Source organism: Lonchura striata, chromosome 1, assembly GCF_046129695.1.
Source record: "Lonchura striata isolate bLonStr1 chromosome 1, bLonStr1.mat, whole genome shotgun sequence".
NCBI classification, from domain to species: Eukaryota; Metazoa; Chordata; class Aves; order Passeriformes; family Estrildidae; genus Lonchura; species Lonchura striata.
Genome location: NC_134603.1, coordinates 71,813,385 through 71,835,465, shown reverse-complemented (window position 1 = coordinate 71,835,465; position 22,081 = coordinate 71,813,385). Strand labels below are relative to the sequence as shown.

The window sequence follows — 22,081 nt, the reverse complement described above, 5'->3', positions numbered from 1 at the left end:
TGGTTCTGCACTGCAGATCCTGCTGCCATCTCGCACCACATTCCTACGTTTCAAGAGGGAATCGGGCCTCAGGGCCTGGATGGCGGCAGGGCGGCTGATGCTGCTCCCGCCCGGCCACGCTCGGGGAGCGCTGTGGCGGCCGGTCCCGCCCCGGCCCTGCTGGGGCTCGGCCGGGCCGGCCCTCGGGCAGGGCGCGGCGCAGCCAGGGCGCCCCGCGGCCTCCCGCCGGCAGGCGGCGCCCGCGGCCTCAGGCTCCGCGTTCCCGTTCGCGCCGGGCCGTCGGCTGGGGGTGACGGCAACTCCTGCGCCGGAGCTTCGCGCTGTTTGCACATTTCAACAAGCAAGGGCATCGGGATCCGTTAGTTGCAAATTACGTAACTTTCTTGTCAATTGCTACTCAAGCCCCATCTGCTGGCTGTGTCTCTTGGTGCTCATGTTAACCAACATGTCCTGCCCTCCATCTGAGCCTGGGGTCCGTTCTGAGCAGATCGCCCACTGCCGGGATTACAATCCCCTTACTGCTCAGCCCCGCTGGCTTTGCTCCTGGTGGCTCTCGTCCGGGCAGTCCCTCCAATTTGGGATTGTCTCCCCTATTCCTTAAAATTCTACCCGAGCATCCCATGCTCACAATGCAACTGATTAATCGTAACAGCCCAGCCGCGGGGCTGGTTCATCATTCAGGAGGATGAAATGCGAAGCTGACGCGCCCCGCAGCGCTGGCGCCGCCCCTGTGAGGCGGGGCGCGGCGCGGCCATGGCGGCGGTGGGCGCTGCCGGCGCCGTGTGGCTCGGCGGGGACCCGGTGAGGCGGCGGGGCTGCGCGGGGCAGGGCGGCGGGGCGGGGCGGCGGGGCTGACCCGTGTCCCCTCGCAGGTGGAGTGGGTGCTGTGCCCCTACGACGTCCATCACCGTGTGCCCCGCGCGTCGCTGGAGCGGCACGCGGCGTCCTGCCGGCTCCGCAGGATGGGATACTCCGCCGAGGAGGAGGTGGGAGCGCGGCGCGGGGCGCGGGGACGCGCTGCTGCCCTGGGCTGCACCGCCGCTCGGCTCGGCGGCCCCTGGCCGGGCCTTGACCGAGCCCTTTGGTCCGCAGGCCCAGATGTACGACTCTAGCTTTTTCTACGAAAACCTGAAGGTTCCCAGCGTCGCCATGGGTGAGCGGCAGCGGGGGCTGCGCCTGACGGGGCGGCACACGGCTGGGGCTGAGGAGGGACCCCCGGGGACGTGCAGAGGATGAGGCGCTATGGGGGGATCCCGGGGAAGGACCGAGATGTGGGACTGAGGAATCCGGGTTCCCACGGTAGCACAACCACACTGCCTGGCAGCTGTAAACTCAGGACCTCCTGAAAATCGTGATTCGATCGGTAGGCTAGTTCTCTCAAATTGTAATTTGCAATTTGCCTTAATTTACTAGTTTTATGCTTCTATCACTGTGTGATACTACTCTGTAGATTTTTAGACTTTTATTTTTTCGTCTAAAAATCCAAGGAGGAGCTGTTTTGTCTTCTTAGGAGTTTTGTCCTATATTCTCAGTCCTCACTCTTGCATTAAATCCAGAAAGTGTATTAAAATGAATGCTCAGAAGATGAGGAAGCTGTCTGTAGAATTTGGAGATAAAGCAATGTTACAGAGAGCAATATACATACATTTCTTTTTCCATATCCTTGTAACCCTGAAATACATTTTTTTCATTAATTTTCTCCTCTTATTTCAAATATGTAATAGATGAAAATTACATTTTTAGTTCAAACATCCACTTGTACATGAATGAAACTATGATGTTCTGTACCATAATATAAGTCTCATAATAGAGGTTGGGAATAAAGACTTACCCAATCAAGTACCCAAGAACTTGATGTAAAAGTGGTATGATTTTATTTTCTTCTCTGCCTTCAGATAAAGATCTACAGTTTCACATTGTTAAGCAGGGTAGTGCGCAAAGTGCGAAGGAAGGTGCAGGCTACAGTGAAGGTAAGGAGCAAGCAAATACAGATGTGACTTCACCAGCCTCCTGTGGAGAGCTGCTCTTGTCTCTCTCCTTGTTGCTTCCTTCATTCTATTTTGTTCAAGAACTGCTGTGAGGAATTTCACTTCATTTATTTTTAATATTCCTTCCCCTGCATATCTTGGAGCATGATTACTTTCTATACGTGGGACAGCTAGATGAGAGACTTTGAGTCTGTTGTGCTCGTACCTCTTAACATCTTCAGGACTGAAAAAACCAAACAACATGCATGTTACTGTGTTGGACTGTTTCAAGACAGAACTACGAAGTTGTATAAGAACTATGCTGGCACATTTACAAATGCGATGTTGTCCTTTGTCACTGCTCCAAGCTCACTAATTCCTTTACATTTCATTTTTCGGTGGGTTTTGTGACCAGATAGGGGGACCAGGCTAGGATGGATTCTCTGAAAGTTCAGATTTAGATCAAGTAGAAAAATAGGGCTCCCTGTGGAATCTGTAGAGCTTTAGTGTATGGCTGGGAAATTACTGCAACACCTGAAAGAACATTTGCTCTCTGTAGACTTTAGTTGGTTAAACATGTATAGGCAGAAGGAAAAGTAACACTGAAACTTTTCTGACAGTGAAATACAGTAGCACTTGCTCAGTTTTTCATGTTTTCTTTGTTTCTCTAGCATAGCAAATAGAGGCTTAATGGATAGTTGCTTGGGAAGGAGATTTCCTGGGATGAACACTGTGTTTTGTGCATGTCAGGTGCATTTCCTTTGAAGGGAAGTGGGAACTCATTGAGACAACCACATCCAAGTAGAGAAGTGGCAGATAAACCTGTGGAGTAGTTCATTGCAAGTGTGCACCAGGGAGCCACTAGGTGCCAGTGTTCACTGCCCAGATTTCCCTGCAAGCTTGCCTTTCTCTGAGGGTAACGCTAAAACTGGGTCGGTGGTTTTCATTGTGACAACGTGGTCTGTTGTAAGATTTACTGATTCGTTTGTTCAATTTAAAATCTTTGGCAACAAATGAAAAATAATTTTTTATTGTAAATTTCCTTTTGACTCACTGTCTCAAAGGAAGAGATTTTCTTTCTTTGTTTTCTTTCTTTTTTTTTTTTTTTATTCTAACCATTTTTAGATATTAGCATAGCTACATTGTTGAAAAGAAAAATTGGTCTTAATCACAAGTTGTGTAATTTCTCTAAAATCACAAGCATGTAATCATCAATGCATTTTTATGGACTTCTTTGATGCTGTAAAAACTGTGCATTTTAAAAAGAGACTTCTAGTTTCTGTGTTTAAATTCATTTTTCATGCTAGAACAGTTCTGGTTTATGTTCAAAGGACAGTAATGATGAAATGTTATATTTTACGTTTGTAGAGTTATTGTAGTTTCTCTTCCACTTTGGAGTCTAGTGATAGTAGGATTGCCCAGCTTCCATTAAGAGCTGAATAATCTGGAGTAGTTTCCTGTTATGAAGGGTGTTGCATACACCCTTTTTATCTGTTGCTTTTCTGTTTGCCTAGAGTTTTGTGAGATTGTGTTGGGAGAAGCAAGATTATGGAGGTCAGATCAATGGTTGCTGGAAAATGGAACGCTTCTGACTAAAATGTTTTTTGCTGGCCATATCCTAGAGTATTGCATCCTGTATCTTTGTCACTTAACTGCTGTTGTAATGGATTGAGAATGGATTAATTTGTTTGGAGGCATATGTATTTTAACTGGGAAACGGGAAAGAAGAATGTTCAGGCAGTGTGTTTGTTTCCGTAACTTTAAGTCAATTATCTGAACTGTTCTGAAGCGCTTTGAAAGTGCCTTTGTAGTCCTTTTAGGTAGCAGAGTGGCCCATTTAACACAGAAGGGCAGCCTGGGGCGATTCCACTGATGGCCCTATCAGTTAGTCTATTATAAAAGCTCCGTAGAGAAGGTGACAGTGTGAGTGAGACTGATTTACACAGTGATTGGTTATCGAGTCTCCTAGAGGCTTTCGTTCTTGTTGGCAGAACAGGTATTTTGCAACTAGCACTTTACGTAACATTTTAGGAGTAAGATAAACATAGAAGTTAGAGCTGCAGCCTCTCTTGATGTAGTTGTAAGCCAAAAGCTGAAACTCATGGGAAATCACAGAGGTCATTGCAATCTAATCTAGTACAATTCCTTCATGGCTTATGAAAACTTTATCTGTGTAAGCAATCAAGAGGGTTTTATAGCCTGAGGGGGGCTTGGGAGGGATCTTTGAGCATTTTTTATCTTTTCAAATTAAGAAGTTTGAAATTTCTTACAGATACATAGGGGAAGGATGAAAACAGCCTGGGAGTTTACTGCATTGTTTGTTTCTCAAACTTCTTGGTATTTTCCTGCATAGTTAGGCTACTTTACAAGTAACACATGTCTGTCCAACCTCCAGGCTTATACTCATTACTGCCCATAGAAATTCCTCAAAACCACAAGCGTTTCATCTGTGACCTGACCCAAGCTGACCGCCTTGCTCTTTATGATTACGTTGTTGAGGAGACAAAGAAACAGAAGTCCAGATCTCAGATAACGGAAAATGACAGTGATCTCTTTGTGGATTTAGCAGCGAAAATCACCCAAGGTTTGAAGAATGATCTGTTGTTGAATTTATGGCTCAGAACTTTCAGTTACATGAGTTTGTAAATAGCTAAACAGAATTTATTATTGTTTTTTGTTTTTGTGGTTTGTTTTGGTTTTTTGTTTTTGGGTTTTTTTGTGGAGAGCTTACTGTTCTTAAAAGCTACAACAAAGACCTGGCATCACAAAATACTAGTTTGGTGTCCTTTATCATGTTTTCCTTCTGGGAAAGCCTCAGTGCTCTGCTCTTGGCACATGTATTGTGTGTGTCTCTGTGGATGGATCTTCTGTCTTTGCCGCAGCTGACACCAGGTTGCTTAATGTTGCCAACATGCTGTGCAGCTTGGAACAGTTATTTGTTGTAGGACATGATGAGATTAAAGATTGCTTAAGAGTAAAAGCTGAACAGGAGAGGTTGGCAGTCATCCAGATGGAGCTCTTGAGCAACATACTTTGGTGTTGGTCTGGGACCTCTCATCCCTGTTGAGTCATGGCAGTTTGTAACTACCAAGTGCAACAGAGCATCTGTGTCACCTTGCAGGGCCCTGCTGAGCCTAGGAAGTGTGATACAAAATCTGGCTTTCTCATTCTGTGTTTTACTGTAACACAGGCTTTGAAAACATGACCTGTATTTAGAAGGCATTTGACCAAATCACAAGCCTGTATATTGGTGTGGATCACAGTTTGGAGACTGAGATCACATAACAGCATTTGCTTGCTGGCTTTTTATTTGTGTGTAAACAGCCAGCAAGAAGGTTGGAGGAGGAAGCTTGAGTAAATTCAGCCTAGACTAAATACAGGAGGAACTAGAGAAAGAACACAATTATTTCATGTTCCTGAATGTAGGAGGCCTGCATTCCTGCAGGTGCTAACATCCTGCTAATGACTGTTTGTTTTACTCCCAATCTTTTGCTAGATGATAGTCAGAAAGGTCCAAAGTCCCATCTTGAAATTCTGGCTGAAATGCGAGATTACAAAAGAAGGCGGCAGTCATACAGAGCTAAGAATGTTCATATAACAAAGAAGTCCTACACTGAGGTGAGATCAGAAAAAAAAAATCTTTTTTCCCAAAAGTGCTTATTAAATATCAGCATAAAAAATTATACACACTTTCAAAGACAAATAATATGTCTTTCTCTGCTTCTTGTATCCTGCTTTATGAGTGTTGCAAACTATAGAGGAATGTTTTTGGTTTGTTGCAGCAAGTTACAAATAATGTGCATTTCTAACTGCTAAGTTTTGAGTGTGAAAATGCTAGCAAGATATAGCTATCATAAAATGATGCTATTAAAATTTATGCTGAAGCATTTTTCGGCAAATCAGACTTTCTATTCAAACATCTGATGTACAGGGTTTGGGGGAGATTTTTGTGAGGTTAGGGTTCTTTTGAGATGCTAGTTCAGGCACTACCATGACATGTTTGTTTCAACATATCATAATCTCCAGGTGATTCGGGATGTGATTGGTGTGCATATGGAAGAGCTCAGCAATCAGTGGCAGGAGGAGAACAGGTTGGATAATGCAGAGATATGTGAAGGAGGGAAGTCAAAGTCTTCAGGCAGGTATGCCACAGCTGACAGCTACTTCATGCATGAAGTAGATTGTAATTTTATCTTACCACCTTCTTCTAATAGCACATACCAACCTTATCTGAGTCATATGCATGGTTTATGTTATACAAATTCTATTAAGTCTTTCTTGAGAAACTGCCTGCATGAAGCATGGAGAAAAATTAGTAAGTATCTTTCTTTCAGAGGTAAGTAGGTTAGTTGCAAGTTATTCAGCTGAACAGGTACTTTCTGGTGGAGCTCGGGAATGAATAGTGCTTCCTCTGCCCAAATGTTGTAGCTGGGTACAGAAGGACACTTGGAAATACAATTACACAATTTCCTACCCTTCCCTACCACAACATGTGTTAGATATATTACACCTCAGAGTTACGGTTTCCATAGTAAATATGGGGAGGCTTTACAGTTCTTGTCCCTGCAAATGTTGCTGTGCTAACTGGGAGGGTGTTTTAGCTATACATACTTCTGCTGTGTCAAGCACACCATTCCAAATGTTTGTCACTGAAGTAAACATGGAGTCATGACCTAGTGATTGCCCATTTGTGCCTCTTCAGCAGGTCTTTGAGAGGAGGATGTTTTTGAAACACACTAGAAAGTGACACTGTTCCCAGTATTAAAATTAAGATTAATGGGTAGCAGAGCACTGGAAGTCTGCCCAAGCAAGAGTTGGAGTCTCCCTGCCTGGAGACATTCAAAACCCACCTGGACACATCCCTGTGTAACCTGTTCTAGGTCACTCTGCCTTGGCAAGTGGCGTAGACTAGAAGATCTCCAGAGGTCCCTTCCAACTCTAACAATCTTACGATTCTGTCATGTTCTCCAGCTGTATGTTGCAGCTTAAGGCAGGTACTCGAAGAGTTAAAGATGTAAAGCAAAACAGAGTGAACCCCTTCTGTTGCCTCCAATTTCACAAGCAGAGGTGTTAAGACTGAGGAGAAGTGTTCATAGGAAATAATTGGATTAAATAATGTGCTGAGATATGGATGTGGACTTTGTGCCTCTTTTGGGAGGTACTGTATTTCTTAGAGAGACAGGCTTAATAAAAGATATATCCTCTGTTTTACATCATTAGTATGTCACTATATTACAAAAGTGGTACTGGAAACAGGGACTCTGAAACTGTTTTTATTGATTAAAATCACTGAAGTTTATTTTCAGGAGGGAAGTCAGACGGTCAGCTTCAGTGGACTCACGGCAGTCTGGGGGAAGCAGTAAGGATATTGAGTGCACGAGACACAGGAGAGACACCAGCAGGAGTCCAAGTAAACGAAGGAGGAGTCATGAGAGATGCAAAGACAGAGACCCTTGGAGAAAAAGAGAGAGGTGAGCTGAAAAGTGACATCTGACTCCTGCTTCCAATTCAGGCAGTTGTAGCCATTTTCTATGAGAATTTAGTGCAGAGGTTGAGAATGTCTAGTCCAATTAAAAACTAGGCTAACTTCATGTGCAGTATGACAAGTCAGTGGCATGAGGCTTCTAAAAAAAATATATTGTGAGATCACAAACTGTGGTCCAGACTTCAGAATTTACTGTCACATCTGAAAGGTGGCACTTTCTGCAGCATGCTTGCCGGGCTGCAACAGTACTGTAACAGGCTGTTACTCCTTCATCAGCATGGTTAAATGGACAGTATGTTTCTCATCCACAACTAAGTGCCTGTCATGTCTAATGTTGATTTCTGCTCGTTTGCTCTAGACCTTAATAAATATTATTTGTTTCACTAGTATGCATACATTAACCTTTCCATATCTGATGCTTCAAAACAATGCTGTTGCTTATCAGTACTTCTAGACATACAATTTAGCAAAAGAAAACAAATCTAGGTCACATTTTCTAATACTGTCAACAAAGACATATTTACATCTGCAGGACCACAGGTCTGTTGGTCCTGTGTTTGAGCAGACATGAAGACTGTTGTGCAGAAGAAATGCTGCCTTGCCTCTTGTGTTTGGGTAAATGCATTACATAACTGCGTGGATGGCAGTGATGGCTTGTCTCAAAGCTGGCTTCATTACGTCAGGATGCCATTCATCCTAAACAAATTGCCTCTCTGGCAGTGCATGACAAGGCTTGATTAAAGCAGCATGGAAATAAACTGTCAAAAAGCAGTTTACTTGCTTTCCTTAGAGGAGGACATGGCTACATTCAATGAGAGCTTTCTATTTTCCAAGTTGTTTTTCTTTTCAGACTCTGACTCTGAGCTAACAGCCCACACAATGTTTATGTTTTTGTTTCAGGGATGAAGACAAATATTACAATCATAAAAGAAGAAAGTAGAAACAAGAACCTGATGATTTTGTTTGTCAGCTGTTCAAAACAACTTCCACAAGAACTATTGTTACTGCTGTTTTGCTCAAGACAGTAAAGGTGTGCACATAATATTGGTGTTGCATCAGACCTGTGCTACTTGGAGACAAAAAGGTGCTATGGTTTGTCAGGATGGAAGCAGTATATTTCAGATTGTGTGTAAATCTGTAACATTTATACACCTATTAATAAATTATATTGATCTCTCATGTATTTGAGTTATTCTGACAAGGCTGAAGAATAAAATTTGTGAGAGGTTGTACTTACTGGCCTTCCTGGCCCATAGTGGATATAAAACAGAGCTAATCAGTGGAGTCCAGATCAGTTACAAACAGGGAATGCATGAAGAGAGTCCCCCCTCCTACCTAACACTCTTGCCTCTAGGTGACATTGTCTACTTACAGCATGTACCAGAGGGCAGATTTCAGAGTGCTCCAATAGGATAAAACATCTTCAACTGCAGCTGGACAGTTATATGGACAATAACACAAAAGTTAGTGTTCCTAAACTCATGCTCAAAGAAAATTTGGATCAATATAATCTGGAAAAGGTGATGAGAATGTAGCTGTCTACAGAAGCTAGGGGGGAGGCACCAAGAACAGTTGGAATATTGCTGAGTAGCATATTCAAATAGCAGGTGCATTTCCTTCCAGCAGTAACTAGGAAGAGTTCCCATCCTGTGGACTAACATACAAATGTTTGTGATAGAGGTTGATAAAACAGACTGAAAACATGCAGATATTAAGGATGTACAGTTCTGTTAATTCCACACACAGTCTACTTCAGCAAGGTTAGTCACCATCAGCCAAGCTTCTTGCTTCAACAAAGTAAACAATTATAAGAGAACAAGATCCACCTTTCCTAAAATACTTCTGTTCAGTGTGCCAAGAGAGGGCACTTCATGTTGCTTCTAGTTGGGGCCTTCTCAATCAAAGGTAATCTTTCCAGTTTTACTGTAGCCTCTAGTATCCTCTTTCATACCTCAGTTGTTTCTGCAATTAAGTGTGATTATCTGTCACTAAATATTTGGTCTTGTTTTGATGGATTTAGGCTTCTATACCTGCTACAGCAGTCTAACCAAACAACTCTGTGTCAGGTATTCCTCGTCTATGTGACAAATACAATAGCTCTTCCTGTCAGAAAACAAGATATATTTTGAAACATCTTTATTTAGACAAGTTTATCCAAAAATGAAAAAAGATACTTAAGTTCTGAAAGGGTTCTAATTAGAGGAAAAACAATATGGAACTACTGCAGTCCTTGCATTGATTTTGTCTACCAGCTCAGCCACAGGGTTCACATTAAGTTCTTTCAGTAGGGTTTGGTAAAACTGTTCAAATAAAGCATGTCCAGGCAGACAAGGTAGTCCAAGGACCAGCTGTATTTGTGCCAGAGTCAAAACGAAGTCAGAGCTACCAAAAGCATAATGAGACATGTTCCAGTTACAGCTGCCCTGGCTTAACTGAATTCCATGTTTTACTTAATGTTATCAAATGTAGGTAGGAAGCTCAGTAACAAAACAACTTTTGCTCAATTCAGTGTAAGAGTGAAGGGGTTGCTCCTTAGGGCTGGTCATCAGTATCTGAGAGGCTGGAGAACAATATAACCATGTATTGTTCAATGAACTTTCCCTGAAGGGCCATCTCAAGAGCAGGACAAAGAAAAGGAAGTCCCAGAGAAGAGGATCCTGTTCCGAAATGTGCAAATTACAGTACTTTGAACACAAATTTTCTTGAACTTATTTATTCCATTTATTTTTTCCTCTCACCTCATGCTGAAGAGTAAGGTTGATCAATAAAATACGAAGGAGTATGGCAGGAAGTGCCTGATCAGCACCATGCCAGAGTGTTTGTCCCTGGAAAGGAATAAACCAAAAATTTTAAATGGCACTTTCACATGGTAAATTGTAGTGTGTTGGAAAAGACACAATTTAGAGTTATATAAAATGCAAGAAAAAGAGGCAATTATTAAAAAGTGGTTCTTACTAAAAACTGTCAATCTTATAACTAATCATGAAAAAGTTCATTTGTATGCTCTTGTTTTGGAGCTCCCATGAACTTTGAGCTGGTGGCAATCTAAGACAGTATATGGAGTTTGCATGGCAATGTTTTTTGGGGGGTGGGGGGGTCACAGTGGTGCCTTCTGTGAGCTTCTGAGCTTCCCCCACGTTCTACAGAGCCAATGCCAGACAGCTCCAGGACAGACCTACTGCTGGTCAGGGCTGAGCCCAGCAGCAATGGTGGTAGCACCTCTGAGGTTGTGTTAGCCCATCATGCACAGAAAGAGCAATTCCAGAGAGATGGTGGCAACAGTTAAGTCTCTGTATGCAAACATGCTACGCAGGCAACACATGGAGGACAAGCCTGTTACAGATTCTTTTTAATTGGTGTAAGTGCATTTCATGTGACCTGTGTGTGACTATGGATATGACAAGAGAACTCCCAGCCTCTCTCTCTGGTTTATGAACTATGTTAAATCAAAGAAACAGCCCAGAAGATGCTGCTGGTTCCCGAAGCTGTAAAATGCAGATGTTACAAGCCTGAATATAATAACTTCCTACAGGGAAAATTATACCACCCTATAGAGACTTCAATATTTCAGAGAAAGATGGATAAATAAAAATTTATCTTTTAACAGTGCAGATGTGGAAGTTGACAAAAAATAACTCTGTATGCTTTTGATACAATCTTAGTCAATCCTTACTCCTGTCCTGTCATCATGGCTATGCCCAGAAGAAAATGGACTATTCACCTGACATTAAAGGCTTATGGAGAACCCAGAGGCAATCGACAGATTAAAAATTCCTTGCACAGATTTTTACTTACGCTTCTTCTTTTATTTCATGGAGGAATGCTTTAATTTCTGTCTCTGATATCTCTCCATCAATATCAGCCAAATACGAATAAAGGAACGAGAATGTTTCGAAGGGAATTCGAGCTGCTCCTCCTTCTGGGTCTCTTGTTAGGATCTCGCAGGCCTGTTTCATTGAACTCAGTAAGGACTACAGGGAGTTCCAGCAAGAAATTAAAGGAAAAGTATTAGAGCCAAGAACATCCTTGCATACCGTGAAAAAATCCATACTCTAAGCCATTAAAAGGGAAGGTAAATGAGATGAAGGTGTTACCATCGTTGCATAGCTTTAAACCCCAAATTTACTCTCTAGTGCAGGCCCAAGGATGGAAAAAATAACGTAGTCCTAGTAGAGGCAGGAGTAAAAAATACCAGAATCTTGTGATAGTCAAAGATTGCATAGGGTAATCTCTCTCCATTAGGGCCAAATTGCTATGTTCTGCTACTGTAAAAGCTCCAACATCACTGTACCTAGTAAAATATCTTTTTGTGTGTGTGTATATTACCTCAATGGTTCTAAATGAATTCTCAGCAGCAGTTAAGACAGACAAATCTACAACCCCCACAAAATGAATATAGGTTTGGTGATTTTATTATGATATTCTATTATATAATTTTTAGATTATATTTTGGCTGGTATTTACTGTTTCCCCTCTCTCTATTCAAGTTCCATTTTAATAGATAGTAGAAAAAGCACTGAGACAAAAAGCATTTAAAGAATATTTCAGTTTAGTCAACTGCCAATAACATCCAAGTTATCTTTAAAAAACATGGCTCAAATTATTGATTCCAAATATACTTTGAAAAAATCCTTCCTTTAATGTGGTGTTGACAATCCAGTGCCCTATGCATGCTGAGCTATATTGGGAAAAGTGTGGAAAAATTCAGCATTGAGTTTCATTCAGCCAAAGACTGGTTGGATACCACTAAAGAAACTAACAAGTAAAACCACACGCACAATATATATCCAAAATATAAAAACACATAATCAAACCCACACAGGCTTTCTTTAACCAAAGTCTTAATATTTTTCACTGCAACTTTTTCAAAATTTACTTTTATATTTTCATTAACAAAAAGCAATGTCTATGTAAAAAGATAGTATTTTTTAACAGTAGAATAGAAATAGTTAAAATAAATGCATTATCTGTTTAAGATAGAGAAGTGTCATCTTATAATCCTTTACAGTTTTACTTAATGTATCTCCTCCCCTGGAAAGTTTCTCAGGGAAAAGAGGCAGCTGACTCCATGACAGCCAACTCTACATTTTGCATTTGGCTATTCCTCTGCTGCTCTTTCTAGTCCTGCCACCCCAAACTGCCACCATCTCTCTCTCCCAACACAGCAAAGTTATTCATATCCATTTTGCCAACTTTGAAAGACAATTTAACAGGCTACCTGTGTGGTCATTTCTCCTTTTGTAAAGGCTTTTGTAAAAATACATTGATGCTTTACAAAAAAGATTCTGCAGACTGGTGCTCTTAAGACTTTCATATTTATCTACTCTTTTATCTCAGCTGTGACCTTGTTTGACTGTGAACACAATTTATAGCTGCAGGAAATGAATGTAAATTTCTTGTTTATGTCTTTCTCTCCAGTCTAGGAAACTGAAGTCTAGGTTTCATTATGTAGTACTGAAATAAAAGAATTCACTTAATATCCAAAAGGATGGTGAGGTGGTGAAATTTAGTCTGTCTAGCTCCATCAGAATGATGTCACTGTGACTCCAGTTTTGGTTTTGGTTTTTTTGGGTTTTATTTGCAGGGAGAGAGGAGCTGTTGGTTTTTAGGTAAGTAATGTTGCTGTTACTATTTTTAAATGAAGAAAAGAGCCCAAACAACAAGATCATTTTGGGAGGGAGACTGGAATCAAGAAATACAAATTTGAAATAAAGACAGACAGGTAGATAAACAGACAATTGCACAATTGCATCACCAGGCCAGGTTAATATTCAGGGCTTCCAGATACCGCAACAGTCATACAATATTATTTTACATATATTTTCTTTTTAGTACCTCTTCTTATCTACTGTAGAAATCATTAGAAGTATTATACTTTATAAAAACATCAGCTTAATGCATTTTATAATCTTTCATTCTGTTGAAATGCTCTGCTGAGATTTTATTACTGACATTAAAAGAATTAAGTGCAGCTGTAGTAACATTAAGTGCTGCTGAGAAAATTTAATTGGCTACACAATCAATTAAAAATTGGTTCTTTAATTTCTCCCTTCAGTTCTATTTCATGGACATTTACATCAGCATCATTCCTCCACCATCCTCTCTCACACAGTACAAGCTCTCTGCAGACACACTTGCTCTCTACCAAGGACTTAGCCATCCTTCTGGTTGAGTTACCAAGACCAGAATCTGATGGACAACAGAATTAAACACGCAAGCCACTTTGCCAGCTGCTGCAAAAGCAATCGCCATTCCCCAAATCCATCTGTATTAATTGTTCTATGATCTATCTTGTATATGGATCCTAGACAACCACTGTTTGGATATGAGGGCTCCTGCTGTGAACATACCTCACCAAGCACGCTGCACCCAAGTGCCAGAAACTTCATCCATTCCACCTCCTCACCAAAACTGTCCAATTCCAGGATAGCTTCCAGCTGCAACTCTGGCAAGCCCAAGTGCTTCCATTTTTCCCTCAGTTCTGCTATGGCCACCATGCCTTTGGAAGAAAGCTTTGAACAAAATCATGGTACGACAATAAGAACTCTGAAAACCAGAACTAATTTAAGAACACAGTGTCTGCCCAAAATATTTCAAATTCTTGACAGTCTCTCTCCCCAACCATCTCCAACACATCAGCATTTCTCAATAGCATTGTGCATTTGATAAAGAGCAGCTCATACCTGTTTGTGCAAGACCTTAAGGAGTCCTGGGGTCAAACCAGCATCTTTTTTCCCTGTTGCTAATGGCATTTCGAGCCTCTCCTTCACAGGAAGGGGTTCACCTTTAGACAAGGCTGAAAAATACCTAAGTGAATGGGAAGACCAACACACCTCAATGCCCATGGCCATTACAAACTGCACAGAAGTAAACGCTCTTTACTGTAAGAATCTGCAGGTTCCCCCACAGGAGCAGCAGAACGTGGTAAGCTGCCAACATGCACAACTTCCCATCTTCCTGTGCCCAGAAACCACCATCTTTAGACTTTACTTGCTCCTTTTCATGACACTCTAATAATTCTTAAGGCATTTAACTTACTTTGTGCATGATATATTCAGCTCTTTTGATTGATAAACCTGATATATTCAGCTCTTTTGATTGATAAACCTGAGGGCTTATCTGTTTGACATTCTCCTCGTGCACTACCCAAAATGTACATCTGTGTATTCATATTGCAACTTTCTTCTCAGCATTTCTGCTATTTCTATCCACCCCAAAATAAAATTAAGAGTAGAGCATAAATGGCATTGGATGCACATTGGATGCCTTAAGAGCTGCCTCTGCCTTAACTGGCCAGAAATCTGAATTGTGCAAGGAAAACTCAGTTTTTATTCAGATGTATCTAATTTACAAGTTTCTCCACTTGTCCTGCCTCATCTGCCCTGGTCATCCATGTCCATGTCCAGGTTATCCCATGCTGTGCAAATACCTGCTAAAATACAGAGCTGGCAACACTCCAGAACTGAATTAAGTGACTATAAAAATAGATGCACAGTGTGCATATACATAAAACACCCGGGCTATGTTTCAGCCAGATCCATTTCCTCATCTGATTATTCACAGGCACAAGCACTATAACACCGTCAGCACGTGTGAAGCCACAGCTTTGCTCTGCGTTGCATGGCTCCCAGGGACAGATCTTGCTCTGCCAGGTACACCGGAGCCTGCCCCCTGAAAGAGGGGCTGCTTCAGTGTTTAGGCAGAGGTCGGGACTGGCCTCGGCAGTGCCGGGCTGTCTCTGCCAGCCAGCCCCAGTCACAGCGGGCTCCAGCTACAGAGGCAGCCGAACCTCACGTCCATCACATTCCTAAGAGCGCCACACCATTTTAAGGTGGCCCTGCTGGCTTTCTCCAATACCGCACCGGTAACAATTCAGCTTCAGATTATTTTCTTTTTAACAGACAAGCCGGACTCCAGCCGGATAACAGCCTCCCCTCCCGTACAGACGTTTTCCAATCCCCCCAGCTGAGAACATCTCACAGATACTTGTCAAGAACTTGCCCACACAAACCATAGGGCAGGAAAAAATAGTGAGCAGTTGAGGTAAAAGAAAAAAGAATTGTTAAAGGAGAAACATTTAAACATCTAAATCAACTTTATGGCAAGAGATTTATTATGCTGATTATAATTTTAAAGGTGCAATTTTTCAGGCACTTTTCCCAGAAAGAAAGAAGAGAAACATAACCAGGCTTAAGAATTAAAAAGCTAATGTCTATTTTTTCCTTTAAATTCCAATAATTGAATCTCAGATGAGAGAAGAAAAACCAAACTAAACAGAAAAATAATTGGTCTTTCAGATAGAAAAACTAACAACAAAAAGCAAATTAAGATGCATTTTTCTGTATGGAAATTCAGCTATTTCAGAAGTAAGCCAGCCCTAAACTTCAAGGAAACAGAAAATAAATAAAATACCACACTATTTTTAAAAGGCTTACATGCTGCATTAATACAAAGAAGTGTATATGCAATGTATATGCTGATGTAATATTCAAAGCTATGTCCACTATACAATGAAGAGGAGAGTGAGGTTTTGACAGTCCATATGTATAGCTCTCTGTTTTAAGGTGAACATCATACTTACGCAGCTGCCCACTGCAAAACATCAAAAGGCTGGGTCCTAACAGCAGCTTTAGTAAATTGCTTCAGAATATCAGGTAGCTCCGGGGGGATTTTGATCTGCTGAGCACAGAACATGGTTTCTGGAAGAGGCATGGTGTCCAGTCACAGGGACCTGAAAGAAATAAAACAGCAGTTCACAGATGCAGAATGTGAATTAAAAATTGCATGTGCACATGGGAGTGAACAGTGCCTATCCCCAGATTCCCTCCTGTCCTACTCGATAGCTGGAGCTACAGGAGAGCTGACAGACTTGGAAGGATAAACAGACAAGCCCTGCATGGCTCTAAAAACTTTGTGGCTACACCAAGTAAAACACAGCAGCTTGGGCATCAATCACAGCTGGGTGAGAACTACTGCTTTAACAGGTTACTTCAGATAGTTTTAAACTGATCTGCCTCCTCAAACCTACCACAACAAAAATTTGTAAAATGGGCAGTCCAGACAAGTTGCACCACACATGCCAACATGAAAGGTATCTACATTGATAACTCACTACTGCATACCAAGGAAAATCTTGGCATCTCCCAGAGTATGCAGATGACCAAGTTTCTATGTGTTTATGTATATAAAAATGCTGTAGCAAAAAGTTACTAATTTGTACTTGTGACAGACTTTACATCAAACAATTACAGTAACAAACAAAACATTAATGTGTGTTGCAAACACATAAACTGCACTTTGCTCAAACAGCTCTACAGGTGCGTCTGTCTCATTCAGGATGTAACTCATTTGTTGCAAGGAATCCTGTTCCCCAGGATCCAAAAGGAGGGACAGAGATAGGCTATTGTATGGTCCTCCTCCCTTCACAGGAATGGGGCACATTTGGTGGGAAACTCTCCTTATCATTTCCAGGACAAACTATGGCATGCTTAAGTTGATTTAGCAACAAGAACCTAAAATGGTTAGTTATTTCCAGACAGGAGGAGCAGTAAAAGCAACAGCATTAAGAAAGGAATCAATGTAACAGAATTCCCCATCCCTTTAGACTTGTTTAATTTTTAAGATAAAATAACCTGGCAGGTGGCTTTCTCAAATGAATTTTCTTGTAGCGGAAAAGAAAAACATTAAAAGTCAGTGATAGAGCAATGGAACTGCTGTGGCTCAAGGCTTCTTTGAGGATCAAACCATACTCAGAACTTTATTTATGAAAGAAACACAGACAGAGTACAGCATCTTCATCACTCCAATGCAGACAATCTGCATCAGGAACAGACCTCAGAGTGCGCATCTAACTACCACATTGGTCATGCGCTTTTAGTAATGATTCAAAAACACAGCTCTAACCAAGGAACTGAAGCTGAAGGCAAAAAAAGCTGAGAATTTCAGGGCAACAGAAAAACTTTGAGGAACAAATACAGGTATGTGTACAAGTACCCCTGGGAAGAAGTTAAATAAAAATTAAAATATAATCAGAAAAAAAAAAAAATATGCAGTGCAAGAGCTGCTTTTCTAAGTAAGCTATTAGTCACAGAGTCTCACAGAAGGGCAGAAGTTGCCAGAGACTTCCTGGAGCTCAGCTGGTCTGATCCCCTGCACAATCTGTGAGCAGAGTACCAAAGATCCAGGTGTGTTTCAAAAATCTCCAAGGATGGAGACTCCACACCCCCCTGGGCAACCTGTGCCAGTGCTTGCTCACATGAAAAAAGAGTTTCTCGATGCTCAGAAGGAGCCTCCTGTATATATATACATACACCTAATGGTCAAAGAAAAGCACAGCTAGATCAGGCAGCCTCTGCACCCCTTCACCATCCTCACTCTGTCATGGGTTATTCTCGCTAGAGAAAAAGACCAGCTCATCACTTTCACTTCCTTTTAGGTCTAACTTTCTCATTTTCTTCCTTGCACGCACCCCGAGCCAGCCCCAAGTGCTCAGGAAACAAGGCCAAGGAGTGTCTGCAGGCAGACAGCGCCGGCCGAGCCGCGGGACCCGCGGCCCATCCGCCCCGAGCCGCGGGAGGCGGCGGCCCCGGGGAAGGCCCGGCCATGCGGGAAGGCCCGGCCCCGGGGAAGGCCCGGCCATGCGGGAGGCCCGGCCCTGGGGAAGGCCCGGCCACGCCGCGGCCTCGGCCCGGCCCTGGGGAAGGCCCGGCCCCGGGGAAGGCCCGGCCATGCGGGGGAGGCCCGGCCCCGGGGAAGGCCCGGCCCCGGGGAAGGACCGGCCATGCGGGGGGCCCGGCCATGCGGGAAGGCCCGGCCCTGGGGAAGGCCCGGCCCCGGGGAAGGCCCGGCCATGCGGGAAGGCCCGGCCATGCGGGAAGGCCCGGCCCCGGCGGCGGCCCGGCCCCGGGGAAGGCCCGGCCATGCGGGAGGCCCGGCCCTGGGGAAGGCCCGGCCCCGGGGAAGGCCCGGCCATGCGGGAAGGCCCGGCCCCGGCGGCGGCCCGGCCCCGGGGAAGGCCCGGCCATGCGGGGGGCCCGGCCCTGGGGAAGGCCCGGCCACGCCGCGGCCTCGGCCCGGCCCTCACCTGCCCGCGCCCGGCCCCGCCGCCCCGGCAACGCGGGGGACGGGCCGGGGAGGGGAAAACTTGAAAACGGTGGCGAGGTTTAAAGGGACAGAACAGCCTGGTTTGTACTAACTTTCGAAAAGGCCCAAACCATGGATGAGGGGATTGAGTCTGCCATTGGTAAATGCACAGACTGCAAGGTGGGTCGGAGTTGGCCGGAGGGCACAGCAGCTGGACATGGGCCAGCAGTGGGCCCAGATGGCCGACAGGACCAGTGCATCCCGGTCTCGAACAGCAGCAGTGTGGCCAGCAGGATGAGGGAAGTGATGCTTTCCCTGTACGCAGCCCTGGTGAGGCTACACCTGGAATCCTGTGTCCTCTCACTTCAGGGAAGAGCTGGAGTGTGCTGCAGGGTGTGCAGGGAAGGGTGACAAAGCTGGACAAGGGTCTGGAGCACAAGTCCTATGAGGAGCAGCTGGGGAAGATACAGAGTTGTTTAGCCTGGAGAAGAAGAGACTCAGGGGTAACCTTATTGCACTCTACAACTGCCTGAAAGGAGCCTGTAGGCAAGTGAGGGTTAGCATCTTCTCCCAGACAACCAGTGACAGAGTAAGTAGTCTTAAGCTGTGGCAGGGGACATAAAGACACTTTGGTTGGACATTAAGAAAAGTTTCTGCACAGAAGGGGCGATTAGACCATGGAAGGGTCAATCCAGAGAGGCAGTAGAATCACCATCCATGGCGGTGTTTAAGGAGAGTGCATGTGGCACTTTGTACCATGGTCTAGTTGCTAGGGTAGTGTTCGGTCATAGGCTGGTCTTGATCTCAGACATCTTTTTCATCTTTTCTTGATTCTGTGAACATCTTGGCACCATGTAAGTGGCAGAGCCCATGGCAGGGAGGCTGGTTCCTGCAGGTGCCTCGGTTCCCTGTAGGCTGCTGGTTCCTGCATGTCCCCTGGCCACAAGGATGTTCTTCTGGGTCAGCAGTGTTAGGGAGACACGTCCATCTTGCCTTTGGCATCCTTGCACCTCCTTTCCTGGCTTGGATGAAATGTGGAGAAATGCCGAGTGAGTTGGAAACGAGATAGGGTATCCCCAGAAATTCCCTTTGCTCGCAGCAGCTGCTGCTTCCAAGGACAGCTCAGCCTCTGCTGGTCAGGCTCCACAGTCCGGGACATTTAGGATAGCAGCACCACTGAGAGACTGCCACCATGGAGAGCAGCACAGCCAGTGCTGGCTGCTTCTCAGCATCTGCTGGTCCAAATTGACACCACAAGGCAGTGTGGGCTATCCCACTGCTCCAGAATGTGAGGAACTTCTTTCCACTGCAGATATAAACAGCACCAGAGGTAACCTGATTGGCATCCTCTATAAAGACACCAGCAGATCTCTTGGTTACAAAGCAATACCCCTTCTGTACCTGCTAACATGGATTGTACACAGCCTGAGCACTCAAATCAACTTGGTAATAGGATTATTCACTTCAGAAAACCTTCACAAGCCATTGCTCCAAAGAACTTGGGTGCTGCATTTTCAAAACAGGCCAAGCAATCTTATTTGAAGCCAGGCTTTTTTAATCCACATTATGTCCCTGCTGATGAACATGCAAGGCCATGCAGGACAAAGATAAAATGGTGAGCTCTGGAAAGCAATAAGCACACATTTTAACAACTGTTTAATCTTTCATAAAACAGGAATATTAGCATAAGCTACAGGCTAATTATTTGGCCTCAAAATACTTTGTAGATTCCTGTAACTAATGAAAACCGCAAACTTCTGGCATATAATGACATACATTTCTATCCTTTAGTTGTTTTAAAGCATCTACTGATTTAAAAACACTGTAGCAAAAAAAACATGATGCAAACATTATCCTGCAGGAGCTTATGGAATAGAATTCAATTAAATTGATTTCACAGTGCAGTTTTTTAAATGTGTCTAGTGGTAACAGCTAAACAGCAAGTTGCATATTATCTCTCATCTGTGGTCCTTGCACACACTCAACACTATCCCTAAAATGCTCCAGAAGTAGATGTCATACTCTTAATTCTTCCAGCAATTTGGTCCAGTGCAGTGAAGTCATGCATAAAGCTGCCACACTGTATTATGGGAAACAGCAGCATGTAGGTAGAATTTTTTTTTTCTGTATTTAATGAAACGTATTTTCATAGAATCATAGAATGGCCTGGATTGGACCTTAGAGATCACCTAGTTCCAACCCTCCTACCACAGGCACAAGCACTTCACTAGACCAGGCTACTCAGAGCTCCGTCCAACCTGGTCTTAAACATTTCCAGTGGTGGGGCATCCACATCTTTTCTGGGCAAATTATTCCAGTGTTTCATCACCCTCACAGTAAATAATGTCCTCCTAACATCTGATTAAACTCCCTTTCAGTTTGAAGTCACTCCCCCCTTGTCCTGTGACTATATGCTCTTGTAAACACTGTCTTTATATGAATCTATGCTGCTTCCTAGAAGTATTTCCTCCCACTGTTTAACACCGAGTCTTGTATATAAAGAACATTTAAAAGTATATACACAGATGTAATTGTTGCTTTATAGCAGCACGGCCAGAAATGCTGCTACAAAGCAGCTTACCTTAGAATGTCTGCTGCTTCCAACTTCCATGACTCCTGCTAACAACTAGTCAGAATATCCCATGGACTCTCCATTCTAATACAGCAGTATTTTCAGATTCATCGCATTTCTTACCTAACTCTTACCAATTTGTATCTGCTGAACATGGCACACCAGTGCAACTCTGCACTATAGGTTCTAATACAGAAACTCTGTCCAATATAAATAAAAGCTTTGCAGTGTTCTCTGGTTTTATAAGCAACAAGGAATTCTAAGTAAAACTAATGTCCTTTTCCAGGAACACTTGAAAAAGCCCTTGAAAGGCAAGTAATGTTAAATACCACTCCCTCCTCCCACATCTGATGTAGACACCTCCAGATGTTTGACTTCACCTTGTACAGGGGAAAAAGCCTCCAGCTTTGGTGTTGGCCAGTACTCAACAGGCAAGAGATAATAGCAGATATGCAGATAAGCAGAAAAACTGATATGCAGAGCTGTGAAATAATTTTGCCATTGCTCCACTCTCGGTTTTATACTGAACTCAAAACATTCAGTTTATTTTGAAATTTATTTGACCTCTGGAAATACAATATTTTAAAGTTCTCCATTATTGAGTAACTTTAATTTCTGCATATAATTTCTCAATTTATGGTTACTTCTTAATGAAGACGTTAAAACCAGATGCACAATTAAAAAAAAATGGCTGTTAACTATGCTGTTCTTTAGTTCCAGCTACTAATTAAGAACTGAAATACCACGGTAAGAAAGCTCTGACTCACCATTATGCTTTGTAGAAGTTTTTTCCTCATCTGTTTCAGAAAACAGCTTATTTTGTTTTGCACCCTCAACTTCATCACACTACCAAGATTCAATTCCTTGTTTAACGTTTTTATTGTTTGTATCATCATTTCTGCCAAGGACCTCACTCATTGCCCAAGCTGTACCATGGCCATTATTCCCAAGGCAGGCAGAACAAGAACACTGATC

The 22,081-nt window shown here is 43.2% G+C and overlaps 2 protein-coding genes across 3 annotated transcripts; one reads left to right on the top strand and one right to left on the bottom strand.

The window, feature by feature from the left end:
- The first annotated feature begins 733 nt into the window (after positions 1 to 733).
- SNRNP48 (small nuclear ribonucleoprotein U11/U12 subunit 48) lies at positions 734 to 8,631 on the top strand. The gene is made up of 9 exons (XM_021538419.2): positions 734 to 801; positions 873 to 986; positions 1,093 to 1,153; positions 1,896 to 1,970; positions 4,363 to 4,551; positions 5,464 to 5,585; positions 5,994 to 6,109; positions 7,274 to 7,438; positions 8,353 to 8,631. The coding sequence occupies exons 1-9, from the start codon at positions 754 to 756 to the stop codon at positions 8,390 to 8,392; spliced, it is 930 nt and encodes a 309-aa protein (XP_021394094.2). The 5' UTR covers positions 734 to 753; the 3' UTR covers positions 8,393 to 8,631.
- ROPN1L (rhophilin associated tail protein 1 like) lies at positions 7,227 to 18,582 on the bottom strand. Of its 2 annotated transcripts, XM_021538421.3 has the most exons (7): positions 18,536 to 18,582; positions 16,034 to 16,183; positions 14,136 to 14,259; positions 13,803 to 13,964; positions 11,248 to 11,423; positions 10,191 to 10,277; positions 7,227 to 7,419 (listed from the first exon to the last, which is right to left on the bottom strand). In XM_021538421.3, the coding sequence occupies exons 2-6, from the start codon at positions 16,162 to 16,164 to the stop codon at positions 10,214 to 10,216; spliced, it is 657 nt and encodes a 218-aa protein (XP_021394096.1). In that variant the 5' UTR covers positions 16,165 to 16,183; positions 18,536 to 18,582; the 3' UTR covers positions 7,227 to 7,419; positions 10,191 to 10,213. The 2 variants fall into 2 exon arrangements, with proteins under 2 accessions (XP_021394096.1, XP_077641370.1); XM_077785244.1 differs by lacking the exon at positions 18,536 to 18,582 and having other exon boundaries at positions 14,136 to 14,248; positions 16,034 to 16,133.
- Between the last annotated feature and the right edge of the window lie 3,499 nt (positions 18,583 to 22,081).

Bases quoted from the DNA above. Each gene is read 5' to 3' on its own strand.
- ROPN1L (XM_021538421.3), bottom strand. From the start codon at position 16,164: ATGCCTCTTCCAGAAACCATGTTCTGTGCTCAGCAGATCAAAATCCCC. The intron at 11,424-13,802 runs GTATGTTCACAG...AACTCCCTGTAG, and splicing joins GGTGCAGCGTGCTTGGTGAG to TCCTTACTGAGTTCAATGAA. The intron at 10,278-11,247 runs GTAAGTAAAAAT...ATTCCTTTCCAG, and splicing joins CATGAAATAAAAGAAGAAGC to GGACAAACACTCTGGCATGG.
- SNRNP48 (XM_021538419.2), top strand. From the start codon at position 754: ATGGCGGCGGTGGGCGCTGCCGGCGCCGTGTGGCTCGGCGGGGACCCG. The intron at 987-1,092 runs GTGGGAGCGCGG...TTTGGTCCGCAG, and splicing joins GATACTCCGCCGAGGAGGAG to GCCCAGATGTACGACTCTAG. The intron at 1,154-1,895 runs GTGAGCGGCAGC...CTCTGCCTTCAG, and splicing joins GGTTCCCAGCGTCGCCATGG to ATAAAGATCTACAGTTTCAC.